This window comes from Saccopteryx leptura, chromosome 1 (assembly GCF_036850995.1).
Source record: "Saccopteryx leptura isolate mSacLep1 chromosome 1, mSacLep1_pri_phased_curated, whole genome shotgun sequence".
Taxonomy (NCBI): domain Eukaryota; kingdom Metazoa; phylum Chordata; class Mammalia; order Chiroptera; family Emballonuridae; genus Saccopteryx; species Saccopteryx leptura.
Window position 1 is genome coordinate 191,091,359 of NC_089503.1, and position 14,026 is coordinate 191,105,384.

Here is a 14,026-nt window from a genome sequence, read left to right on the forward strand (position 1 = left end):
AATTAAATGCAATGAGAATATATTACAATTCCAATTGTGTATGCTTCCCAAACCAGTGTTTCAAAATACATAAACCAAAACCAATAAAACTGAAAGAGAGCACAGACAAAATTCCTAACAGGCAAAACTTCAAGGAAAATTAAACAATAGACAATTTCAACTACAAATTTCAACACTCTTCTTTCAGCAACTGATTAACCAATCACTAAGGATATGGAAGACTTGGCAACATTGTGAAAGCACGAGACTCTTACAAAAAGCCATAAACATCTGAAAGGTCACTCTTGCAGCTGTAAGACGAATTGCAGGGAACAGAGGCTGGAGGCAGAGACATCAACTCAGATGCTATTATAATGGGGGGGGGGGGAACACGGATGAAAAGTAGGAAGATATATGTGAGAGATAAAAACTCGCGAGTAAAGAGTGGTACTGAAGTTTCATATTGAGAAATGGATAGAGATGGGAAAATCAAAGGAAGTATTTGCTTGATGGTTGTAGCAAGAAATAAGCCTAAATTGTTAATTAAACAACAAGAACATTTACATAAATTTGCTGAGACCTACTTTCAGTATGTTTTGTAACCTTCCTCTGAAACATATTACCAAAGCTTTCAAAACCACACCAAGAAATGAGATTTTTCTCATAAAAAGGATTTTGAGTTGATTTTCCTTGAATATATAAAATATAATGAAATTGTACAAGCTTGATATGTATTTCATACTTATATAATATTCCTTATATAAAATATAAGAATTATATCTCATGGAAAGAAAAAAGAAATATTGGAGGAAAAATATTTGCTACTACTCAACCTTCCTTATGTCACAACAGACATCAATAATTACTCTTTAAAATTCACTAAGAATTTTAAGAATCTCATTAAGACTTAATAATTATGCTCAAAACAGGGCTCCAAGAAGCCATTCTCTACCTTTCAGATTTGGCACAAGATAGGACCATTTGCCATTTGGGCTACATCACCTCTCTCAGAAGTCACCATGCTTTCTGAATATCTGACTAAGATATCATTCATTTACAATGGAGAGAAGGGTGGTTGCTATACTTATGCACTCCTGTGTGCCATGGATCTGTGCCTCAAACAAGTTGCTATCTTCAGAGTAGAAACAGGTAAGCAAAGATATACTACACAGATATACCAACTCAATTCTAATGTTCCTAATGGTCCTAATGCCCAGGTAATACCCAGTAGAAATCTCTGCCAAGCAGAAAATAGTATACTGACCAGTTCTAAACATTCACCAGGAAACTAATTCTAAATTTATTAAATTATAAATATGTCCTTCCAAATCAACATGTTGATATATCCTAAAGTAACTACAGAAAGGACCCTTTGGTTCCATTATACCAGAATTGCTATAACAAACAAAAAAAAATTGAAAATTTTAAAGTGGCAGTCATAAATTCAGTTTCTGGATGATTTTTTCTTCACAAAACTGCAAAGTGTTATGTCAGCCATTAAGAAAAGTACTTGGAGTTCTGCTGCAAGAATATGATTTGGTTAGGATTCACCTTTATGAAGGATCCTATCCAAGTGTCCAGGACCTAAGGAAGGAAGGCTGAGGCTTAATCACAAAGAATGTGCAGTTAGTAGTTTGTTAGTAGGGAAGGCAAGTAGGAAATATTTTAAAAATATATTTCAGTTATTGGACATATTTGAAAATATATTAAACATAAGTTAACTACAACTAAATTTCAATGAGCATTCATAATACCTTAACAATCATGATACTGAACATAATACAGTCTTTTCCAGAGAACCACAGGTTACTGTGACAGTCACTGGTGACTGCACTCAAACAGAACGACTGCAATAAGGGAAAATGAGATCTTTGAGGAAAGATCTCATTTTATTTTAGCATAATAAAAGCAAGACATTATTTTGGCCTAGGATAGGATGAATGTGATGAGATTAGAGGGAAACTGACAGTTTGAGGAAATTCAATTTAGTAAGTAATGATTAGATAGATGAGAGAAGCAAAGTTGGGAGTAGGATATGGGGTAGAGAGACATCAAGAAGGAGGCCAATATTGCTTTCAATCTGCAGTTCAACATTTAGTAATATGTGTATTGTACAGGTATGCATTATGAGAATTATATTCACTTATTAATCTTTTTTTTTCAAAAGTAATGCTGTAGGAAAGAAAGTTTATAAGTAAAAAAAATAAGCAAATAGGTTTGGGTGCACTTTTAAAATACAATACTACGAAGTCATTAAGACGAATGTACATATACAGGACTATCCTGAAGCTATTTATGATAGCTAGACATCAAAAAGTTTCACAATAAAGTACATAAAGATACTGGATTAAAATTAAATTTTATGCATGGGTGAGTTGGCTAGAAAATAAAGAAAATTCTTTAAAGCAGTAAAAACAAACAAGAACAAGACTCCAAAGATGTTAGCAGAACTGCCTTGAGGATATCATTCCACCCAGCAACCTAAAACTGTCCTTTGAAAGGCCATTCAGGAAAATTTGAACAGTCCTAGAAACCTACAACATGCCCAAAGCAACATTCTATTAGTGAAGAGTAGACTGAAAGCACCACCTGACTAGAACAGACATCAGGGGAATGTGCCCTTCTAATCTGTGGCCCTCGATATAAAAGGAAACCCTCTTCCATGAGACTGCATGACCCCAAGCAGGCAATTGCACCGCGCCGTGCCTCCATCCACATGGAGTGACCCTAAAACACAAGGTAAGAATTAATTTAAAAATAGTTCCTCGTTGGCAGTGCCCTCTGATGTTGAGCCAAGACAAATAATAGAAATAGAAATAGAAAAACATAAACTAGTCTGAGAGAAAATTTGGTTTAGAAACAGAGAAACAAAAATGGAACCAAAGCAGAGTAAAGGAAGGTAAGAGTCTAAGGCATCCAGACTGCTGATGGGAATTTCCTTTCAACCTAGACTTTTTATAATTAGCAAAACTTATCTTCCAAGAAAAAATGTGATATGTCTTTCCACACAAACAAAAATGAGGATTTTCAATCCAGTTTCTCATCAAGGAACTTTGAAAGCATGTCCTCTGAAAAGAAGAAAAGTTATCTCTGAAGGAAGGCATCATATAAAAGGTATGGAGACAGTTCGATACTCTGGGCTTGCCTGGTCAAGGCACATATGGGAGTTGATGCTTCCTGCTCCTCCCCCCTTCTCTCTCTCCTCTTTCTCTACAAATAAATAAAATAAAAGTATGGTGATCAAAGAAAAGGTCTTGGTTATAAAAACATAACACAATATTAAAACCCCTGGAAAAATGGCATATGGTATAAATAGGTGAGGTATTGTTTTAAACTTTATATAGTTAGGAATTGTGTTCAGATACCAAGGGTATACATTAAAAGACCAAAGATACAGAAAATGATTTAAAAAATAGTAGGAGGGAAAACTGAATAAGAAGAAACCCTAAAAACTAATTTGTTTATAAAAATGGCTAAAATACTTCTTTCCATTCCTCTAATCATGCTTGTATTCAATAGGACATTCCCAGACTTCCTGTTTGCAGTATTCTGAAGGTACCAGCCAGTGCAACACAGCCAGATAAAGAACTGGAAGGGAAAACAGTTAAGAAATAAAACACTCATTATTTGCAGTGTTATACACAGAGGAAAAATTTTTTAAATTCATCAATTACTATATTAATGAGAGAGTTCAAGTTTCTAGGATGTAACAGATTTACACAACAGTTATTGGAATTTTATATATCTTCAGAAAGGAATGGTAAATGTAATTTCCCAAATGTGTTAAAGCAGAGAGCAAGGTCTTTGGGAATATAACTATAAAAATTTTCTGAAGACCTTAAAAATTGTAAGATGTTGTAGACAGCCATTAAGGGAAGCATGAGTAAGTGCCAGCCTTTATCACATTCATAGATAGAAACTTTTAAAACCATAAAGATGTCAGTTCTCCCCAAGTCGATCTACAGACTCTATGCAATTATGTCAAAATCCTAATACCTATTTTTGGTATAATTTGATAAATTGACTCTAAAATTTGAATATAGAATTAATTAAATATAGAAATATAAATTACTGAGAAGAGGCCTAAATAAGGAGACAAGAATCTAATCTTACCACATCTCAACACTTATTAGGAGGCTACATTAAATAAGAAAGTGACAGGTTTTGTTCTGACAATAAATATAGTAATAAAAAGATGCCAATGTAACAATAAGGAGAAACCCCTCCCTCACTGGCTTGAGCGTGGGATCATAGACATGACCCATGGTAGCTGGCGTGAGCTCAAAGGTCACTGGCTTGAAGTTCAAGGTCACTTGCTCTGCTGTAGCTCCCTGGTCAAGGCACATATGGGAAAGCAATCCATGGACAACTAAGGTGCTGCAACCAAGAACTGATGCTTCTCATCTCTCTTCCTTCCTGTCTGTCTGTCCCTATCTGTCCCTCTCTCTGTCTCTTTCAATAAATAAATACATAAATAATAAATAAATAAATAGGAAACTCCTCCCAAAACCACACACACACACACACACATACACACACGCACACACACACAGAATTGTAAAGGATAGAAATGGCACTGCATTTTAAAATAGAAAAGATGGCAGAGTCATTACATGGTAGTAAACAATTAAAAAATCATTATCTATGTAAAAAATTACTTTTGCAGACTATACATAAAAATCAAATATATAAAAACATAAAAATCAGATAAACTAAAGAATTAAATGTAAAAGCAAAACCAAGACTTTTTAGAGAAAAATATACACAATGTTTTTATAAAGTTATAATAGGAAAAGATTTCTTAATAAGGAAAAAGTATACCCATCAAGAAAAAGTTTTATAAAATTGGCTACATAGAAATATATATAGAACTTCTGTTTATCAATTGTCAGTATATGAAAAATAAAAAAACAAAATCCAAAGTGGGAGAAGTGTTTGTAATTATCTAACTATGATTTAATATCCTGAATACACAAAAAATTCCTAATTATTCAGTAAGTAAAAGACAAATCAACATAAAATAGTCAAAAGACTCAACTGGTAGTTCATAGAAGAGGAAACAGCTATAAACATATTAAATACTCCAATTCTCATAAGTTATCAGAAAAATGCATATTAAGACCACATTTTAAATAATAGAGGTATCTGATCTAAGAACCAAATGCTAATAAGAATTTCATATACAAATTCTATTGGTATAAGTGCAGATGGGAACTAATCATTATTAAACAATTTGGCTTACCTCAGAGACAAAAGATTCATAAACTGCCTGGCCCAATGATTCAGTGGATAAAGCATCAACCCAGCATCAGAGGTCATGGGTTCAACCCCCAGTCAGGGCATGTACAAGAAGCAATCAATGAGTGCACAACTAAATGGAATAACTTAAGTGAAACAATTAGTTGATACCTCTTTCTCTCTCTCTACCTTCCCCCCCTCAAGTCAACAAAGAAATTTTTTAAAAAAAGGGATTCATAAAGCTTATGAGCCAGCAAATCTTTTTTCTTCTAGTTTTGTACCATAAAAAGAGAATCTGCATGTACACTAGGAATAAAGCATTTTCCATTTTAGCTAGAAAAGGGAAAAATAGAGAACCAAATTGTGGTGTCATACATACCTACAATGAAGTCAATATAAACAAAGTACAGGCATGTGCATAAACATGAAAGAATCTCAAGAACAAGGTTCAATGGAGATAAAAGTAAGCTGCAGAAGAATAGTTACAATTCCATTTATAGGAAGTTCATAAAGTTGTAAAAGTAATAAAATGTTTACAATTTATATTTTTGGCAGAACTATAAACAAAGTATAAAGATCAGGGAGGAAATAAATAAAATATAAATTTAAAAAATATATCAATGAAACTAAGAGCTGGCCCTTTAAAAAGATAAACAAAACTAACAAACCTTTAGCCAATCTCACCAAGAAAAGAGAGTCCAAATAAAATAAAAAATGAAAGAAGGAAAGTTACAACACCACAGAAATACAAAGAATCATTAAAGAAAACTATGAACAAATGCATGCCAACAAATTTGACAACTTAGAAGAAATTTATACATTTCTAGAAGCGTATAACCTTTCAAGACTGAACCAGGAAGAAATAGAAATTACTAGCAAGGAAATTGAAGTAGCATTCAAAAACTCCCAACAGATAAAACTTCTGCACCAGATGGCTTAACAAGTGAATTCTACCAAACATTTAAAGAAAATTTAATATCTATGGTTCTTAAACTATTTCAAAAATCTCAAAGAGGAAGAAATGCTTCTGAATTCATTCTATGAAGCCAGTATTATCCTGACACCAAAACAAAGATAGTACAAAAATGATAATTAAGGGCTAATATCCTTAATAAACAGATGTGAAAATTCTCAACAAATATCAGCAAACCAGATTTAACAATATATTAAAAGGATCATAAACCACTATCAAATGAGATTTATTCCAGGTATGCAAGTCAAGTTCAGCATCCATGAATCCATCAACATGATACAACACATTAATAAAAGAAAGCACAAAAATCTTATCATCATCTCAACAGATGGAGAAAAAGCATTTGGTAAAATTCAACATCCTATTTTATGTTAAAAATTCTCAACAAAAGAGGTATAAAAGAAACATAGCTCAAAACAATAAAGGCCATATATGACAAATGAATATATATCGGACTCAATGGTGAAAAGTCAATAAACGAGACAAGGATGCCCACTTCCTTTCTAGATAGTTTCAGAAGTCCTACCCATCAGACAAGAAAAAAAATACATATAAGACATCAAATCAGAAAGGAAGAAGTAAAACTCTCACTATTTGCAGATGACAAGATACTATATATAAAAAACCCTAAAGATTCCACCAAAAAAATCTATTAGAACTAATAAATTAATTCAGTAAAGTTGCAGGATACAAAAACCAATATTCAGAAATACGGTGTATTTCTATACACTAATAATAAATGATCAGGAGAAATTAAGAAAACAATCAATTTAATATTACATGAAAAGCATAAAATATCTAGGAATAAATTTAGCCAAAGAGGTAAAAGACCTGTACTCTACAAACTATAAATCAACAAAAAAAGAAACTAAAGAGGACACAAAAAAATGGAAGGTTATATCATGCTAATGGTTTGAAAGGATTTATATTGTTTAAATGTCCTTACTACTTAAAGTATTATGCAGATTCAATACAATCTCTATTAAAATACCAATGACATTCTTTTCAGAGCTAAAACAACAAATGCTAAAATGTGTATGGAAACACAACAGGGTTTCATAGGGTCCTTTTAAAATTAATTAATTATTTTTATTTATTTATTTTTAATTTTATTTATTCATTTTTAAAGTGAATTTAAGGCAAAACAAAACAAATGAATAAACAAAACAGAAAGAGACCCACAGATACAGAGAACAAACTGATACTTGCCAAAGGGGAGGGGGCAATGGAGAAATAAGTGAAATAAATTTTCTAAAAAAGAAAGAAAATATGAAAATGATCCATTTGAAATTCAGATTTGGTGTTTATGTCAGAAGAGAACTCAGGTGTAAGACTGAAGAAGGATAAACAGAAAAGTTGGACACTGATCAAGCTCTATTCCTTGAACAGGGTGTATATGGCTATTAACTTCATGACAATTCTTTAGAGCTCATTTAGGATCAAATATATACATACAAATATGTGACTTTCAAGTATACATTTGATCCTCATTATTCATGGATTTGGCATTTTAGAATTTGCCTACTCACTAAAATTTATTTCCATTCCAAATCAATACTTACAGTGCTTATGCCATAATCATAGACATGTACAAACACTGGAAAATGGTAGTTGCCTGATAGGCACTTTGCCAACTGAAGCTGAACAAGGCAAGGCTCTACCTTATTTCAGCTCTCATATTGTAAATAAGTATGCTTTTCACAGTCTACTGTGACATGTTTTTTAGCATTTTTGTGTTTTTGGGTTTTTTTGTAATTTCCAATTTTAAAGCGGCTGAAGTGCTGTCCAGTGTTTATAACAAAAAGGCTGGGAATGCTTTATGGAGAAAGTATACATTAGAACAGGTCCATTGAGGTGTGAGTTATAAGACTGCTGGTTGTGAGTTCAATGTTAATGAGTCAACAATATATACTAAATAAGGTATCTTCAAACATGAACACACATAAACCAAGGTAGCGTGTGGATCAAAAGAAGAAAACAAGACTAAAACATGACCAGGGGCTTGAAGAAACCTAACCCTGTATTTGCTCCTAGGAGCAGTGATTCAATACTCACTAATTCAATGTTTGTGGCAATTTTATAGAACATTGTTATGGCAAATAGTGAGAGTATAAAGGACAATGAAGTGTATTTATTTTTGTGTTATAATAAAATGAATATAAAACATACAAAATTATATGTTGTATACATATAAAATAATTTTATATTTTTTACATTTTATAAATTATTTGGTATGTTGTATATATAAAAATATAACACATTAATAAATATAGAGTATTTCATAATAAAAATGAAAAAGGCAAAAACAATGTGTAGAGGATGTATTCACTAGCAAAATATATCAACACAAATTTATATCTCAATATTCATAAGCTTATATTTACAAATTACCTCTGGAAGGATAGAAATGAAATATAAATGTGGTTAAAATAGAGGAAAGTAATACTAAAAAGATATACATCCCATATATACCTGAATTTTAGAGCAGATATAATATTTAAATATTCCTTTCACTCATTTATTAAAAAATAAACAATGAAGCCAAAGTCCTTTTCTGAGACAATCACATGGGTGAACGTTCATTCATTTATCTAGGAAATAAATATTGATTTGGCATCTTTTAGTATTGGATGCTGAGGACAGAAACTGGAACACATCACACAATGTTGTTTAGTATGAGGTGTCAGTGGGAGGATCATCCAAGAAATATGCAGGAGGCAGTTAGCAATGCTCCTGTGTAATAGATTCCACTCCTCAGAGTTTTTGATCATTTCTCTTCAATCATTACAGACTGAATGACTGCGGCTGTCGCAAATGTAACCCTCAAAGAGAAGTTATGACACAGAAGAATCACTTCAAATACACACTTCTTAAATGTTAAGAGTGACAGTAAATACAAAATGAAATAATCATTTATCAATATGTCAAGGAAAATAGCTTTGTTTATCTAGTGCCTGGTGTTAGCATGTATATTGCAAGAATACAAAAGTAGTCCCATTTTCCAGTTCTGATATCAGTGGCTACCCTAGAAGCCGTGATCCATATTCAGAGTGGGTGTGTTGGTGCTTAAGGAAACAATAGCTCACAAGGTTCCAAACTGGAACAACAATGGCTGCTCAGGCTCTCCTTAAAGACTTATGGAACTAAAATTATGTGGAGTATAAGGCTTTGGCTAACTTTTATTCATGCTTAATATTGTTATTAATGTTATGCCAGTAAGAAGTAGAATATTGTTTGCTTAAAAGACAATCATGTTTCTTTTTCAATTTTAAATGGCCAATAAAAGATTACTTCAAAAAATCAAATTCATCTCATATTTTTATCATCACTAAAAGAAGTTCTCATGTTATTTTCAGAAAAGAAAAAATAAAGCACCAACAGGCCCACTCCGAATACGGATCACAGCCAGAGGGGAGCCATGGGTACCGTTTCTGATAGAAGATACTCTCAGCAGACTTCTGGTCTTTAGTACAGTTAATATACACTGTTTTAAGCACCCTTCATTCTCAAGCATAGAATCACAATACTAAAGATTATATATTTAAGAGTTAAGGTTTCAACACCCTTTTAATAACATGCATGTGATTACAGATTTATGCATTTCCATCTTGGTTCTACTTTTCTAGTTCAGCTATAATTTACTATTCTTCATTTAAGGAAGAAATGTTTGAAAAAAAAGAGGTGGGAAAAGGTATGGAAAGTGAGGCTAACAAAAATCTTACTGGCCATTTCTGACTTATAAAATCTCCGTAGGGACTTTACTTCATTTAACAGCATGGAGAGAAACAACCCTTCCTTTTTTAAAAAATTTGTCATTCAACCAATAAAAAAAATAATAATAACCAGTTAAGCTTTGGTTTTAAAATATATACTTATCAAAATATATCATATGAGTAAAAAGGCCAAGAACAGAGAGCCAGGCTCCTATTTCTTTCCTAGCAGCCTCAACACTTACAGGCACACGTACAAAGACAACCCATCACATCGAACGTCCTTTACAGCTCAACAATAGGATTTTCATATGCACACTTTGTCCCAAGTGCAATTGGATTCAGAAATGAAAAATAAAAATAAAAAGTAAAGAGTGTGTTGAGTTTTGAGAAACAGTAGAAAGCCTGAAGTTCCATAGTGGTCTCATTTATCTCATCTTTCTTATCTCCTATGTTCGGCTACATAAACAAAAACAAAAAGAACAACAACAAAAAAAGGCAGGAGAGAAAATTTAAGAAAAACTACAAATAAATGCTCAGTAACCATCTAGATCAGTCGTAGTCAACCTGTCCCTACCGCCCACTAGTGGGTGTTCCAGCTTTCATGGTGGGCGGTAGCGGAGCAACCAAAGTATAAATAAAAAGATAGATTTAACTATAGTAAGTTGTTTTATAAAGATTTATTCTGCCAAACTTAGCAAAAATCCGACATAAAGTACTTGGTAAGTAATTATTATTATATGTTTTAACTTGCTGTAACTCTGCTTTATAAATTTTATAAAGTAAAGTTACTTCCCTACTTTATAAATCACCAGTACTGAGGAACTGGTGGGCGGTTAGAAAATTTACTACTAACAGGATACAAAAGTGGGCGGTAGGTATAAAAAGGTTGACTACCCCTGACCTAGATAGAATCAATTAGATTTTTTCATAACATATGCACAAAATAAAATCATTGGCATAAATTAGAGATAGCTAAATGATAGTGACTTTGATTAAACAGTTCAAACAACTATGCATCAGTTAGAGTTGTTCCACAAAACTGCTAAAATTGGTGTCGAGTTGTGCCCTTCTACTTCCTCACTTTTCTTAAATGTTAAAAGCTCAGAAAATTGATGTTTGCCCATGCCAACCATCCAAAAAATGCTCCATCTGTGAACAGGTACTTCTATAATGATTCCCTCCTTTCTGAAACTCTTCTTCACTCTGGCTTCCATCACAACAACCTCTCTTGGTTTTCTTCTCACCTATCGAAATGTTAACACCTGTGGAGGCTTCTCTGCCTCTCCTGTCTCTTCCAGAATTCCATCCCTGGGTCCATTTTTATCTTCCTAGGTGACCACATCTACTCAATAATCATGTTGCTTATACAATGCCCAATCCTCTGTCCAGAAATCCCATCTGAGTTTCAAAATATAACTTTGATATTTACTCAAAAAATTACTTAAGTTATAAAAAAAATTACAATGCCTGGTCTCCAAAATACAGATAATAAAATATTGCATAATAAACCATATACTGTGTGGATAACTATGTGGATGATACTCCTCAACATTTTATTTGTAAAATCCAGCAAATTGTTTGATTTCTTTTTTTAATGAGTCACAGAATTAAGGGCTCCTTTCTTCCCACAAACAAAAAAAATTCCATCCTTTTACCTACATAGTTTTCTAAAATTATATGTTCTTGATCCTAAAACCACACTGAATGGAAAAAGCAAGACTCCTTTTTATTCACCGTTAAGAGTAGAATGAGCTTACAGGGTCCTCCAATATGCAACTACAGGACTATGATTTCAGTCAAAGGACTATTTAGGAATCAATGAGTAGATTTTTCACTCTAAGTCACCAGGACCTGAAAATCTGAAATGACAATTTCTTGGATTTATGAATGTATTTCAGGTTCTGTTTCACATTTCATGTTCTGTTTCAATCTTCATGATTATATTAAATGATTAAATAGTATTTTTCCATCTATAAAAAAGCTGTACTTAATGTTTAATCAAATTCCAGCAAGTATCATTCATTGGAAATCATCTTTAATGACACTTGATCTATAAAACCATAGCTTAACAGAGGATGAAGTGGTGGTACTTGGCCTCAGTCTAACAGCATGTCAGCCTCTACAAGAATTCTTAAAACAGTAAGAACTGTCCCAAATCTGATCTACAGAAGACACAGAATATTCCAAAGATGAAATGTTTTGAGTAGTAAATGGATGGAAATAATTGTAAGTTTCAATGTTTTCAAACAGCAAGACTTTTAATAGATATTTTCTCGTTAAACAAATTGCTTCTTTAATTATCTTCTGAAATTTCTCATCCCTGCTTAATTCAAAGGAGCCAATGAGATAATATTAGTAAAGGTTTAAGCTCCTTGGAAACATAGTGTTAAAAATGAAGAGGAATTTATACATCCTATTAAAAAAACAGCATAAAATGTTTTAAAGATCTGGAAAACATCAACATAATTTGGTTTTGGATGCAATATTTTGACAAACCAAATAAATACCAGGTTGAACTGAGGTCATAAGCATAGCTAAAACTCAGAAGGCTATCTAATTTTCTAACATGGAAAAAAGATAAAAATTTTAAAGTCTTCATAAATAGGCACTATTTCAACCAATATCTATTGTATTTACCCTCATTAAAGAAAAATGACAGTGATGAGCATTATTCACCAAATAGCACTTAGACAAATTGCTAGTCTCTCACAATTGTATGAGTCATGATTAAATATAATTTGTTTTTCTGCCAAGCCCTTTTAAACCAATGAGTATTTTTTAAATGCCTTCCCCTGTGCTAAAAAGGAAAGGGAAATGAAAAATACCTCATCAGAATTACCTTGAATAATAAAGCGCTCCATGTTTTCCTTAAAGGGTTGGATGTGCTCAGTGGAGGAAACCTGGAACACTTTGCCCGCTTCGACCTCACAGGCTGGAATTAGAGAGACATTGTTTAGAACTCTGTTGATAGAGCATTAACACAATTTAAAAACTTCATTAGCTAATGTTAGACTATCTTGTTAACCATAAAAGTTGACATAGGTCCTACACATACTTTGGAAACATCCAAACACTGACACTAGAAGTCTAGACCCATGGTTTTATTTGAGGAGACTGTAAAAAGAAATTAAGAACCTGTGAACTCAAGTTCGGTTACTTCCAAAGTGTGTCACCTTGAGCAAGTTACTGAACCTCTGAGCCTCAGTCTCACCTGTAAAATGGGCATGACCCTGGCGCCTACCTCCAGTGTTGTTTTGAGGATCAAATCAGTTAATAGATGGGAAGTGTCCAAATCATGCCTGGCACACCCTAGAGCAGGACGTCCCTACTTTCTGTCTTCTTCACCACTGTTATCACCTGACTTCTAATACAAGTTTATCCCCACTTAAAGTCCAAATGTCTGAAAAAGAGCAAATAATAACTGTGGTGCTAATGTCAGTATAACAACCAATAAATACAAGCCTTACACCTATTATTTAGCTTAATGTTCAGAATAAGTAAAGTGGACATTATTGCCCCATTACTGCGTAGCAGGTTACTAAATGAAACCCTGATCTGACTTAAAATCTTCTACTCTTTGCAGGCCTGTGCCTCCGTAAATAAATGTCTTTGCAGTCTACAGGTCCCACTGCAGTTAATTAGGAAGCATTTCTAAGAAAATTTCTGAAAATTTTTCTGCTATTATGGTGATAGTGGACAACTTCAGCCTGAAAAAAAGAATTCAAAATTGAAAAGCACATATTTGAAAGACAAAAATGTCTGATTCAGGGAAACAAACTTTCAGTACAATCCTTATGGTAAGGTTGCCAATTCTTCTAGAAGACTTTGTAACTGCACTCTTTAAAAAAATTTTTTTTTATCTCATAACACTGTATTTCCTATTTTTCCCCCTCCAGGTCATTGGCTTGTCCAAGCAGGAGAATATAGGAAGGCTTTTTTATTGCTAACACATATCCTTCCCATCAAATAGAAAACAGAATTAGTTAAAGTAAGCAACTAGATACTGAAAGGAAAAGAGAGCAAAGGGAATTAGACATTAGGTTTTAAAAACTGGAAAGCCTGACTCCCTAGGAAGCAGCAACATTCCATTTAGCTTAATTTGCTAGAAGACTAAAGCATCCAT

General features: G+C 33.0%; 1 protein-coding gene across 1 annotated transcript in view; it reads right to left on the reverse strand.

The window, feature by feature from the left end:
* FMN2 (formin 2) overlaps nucleotides 1-14,026 on the reverse strand; it is a 386,045-nt gene that overhangs the window by 104,582 nt on the left and 267,437 nt on the right. The window contains exon 14 of the mRNA XM_066383454.1: nucleotides 12,743-12,835. Coding sequence (XP_066239551.1) covers nucleotides 12,743-12,835 — 93 coding nt within the window. The remainder of the gene's footprint in view (nucleotides 1-12,742; nucleotides 12,836-14,026) is intronic.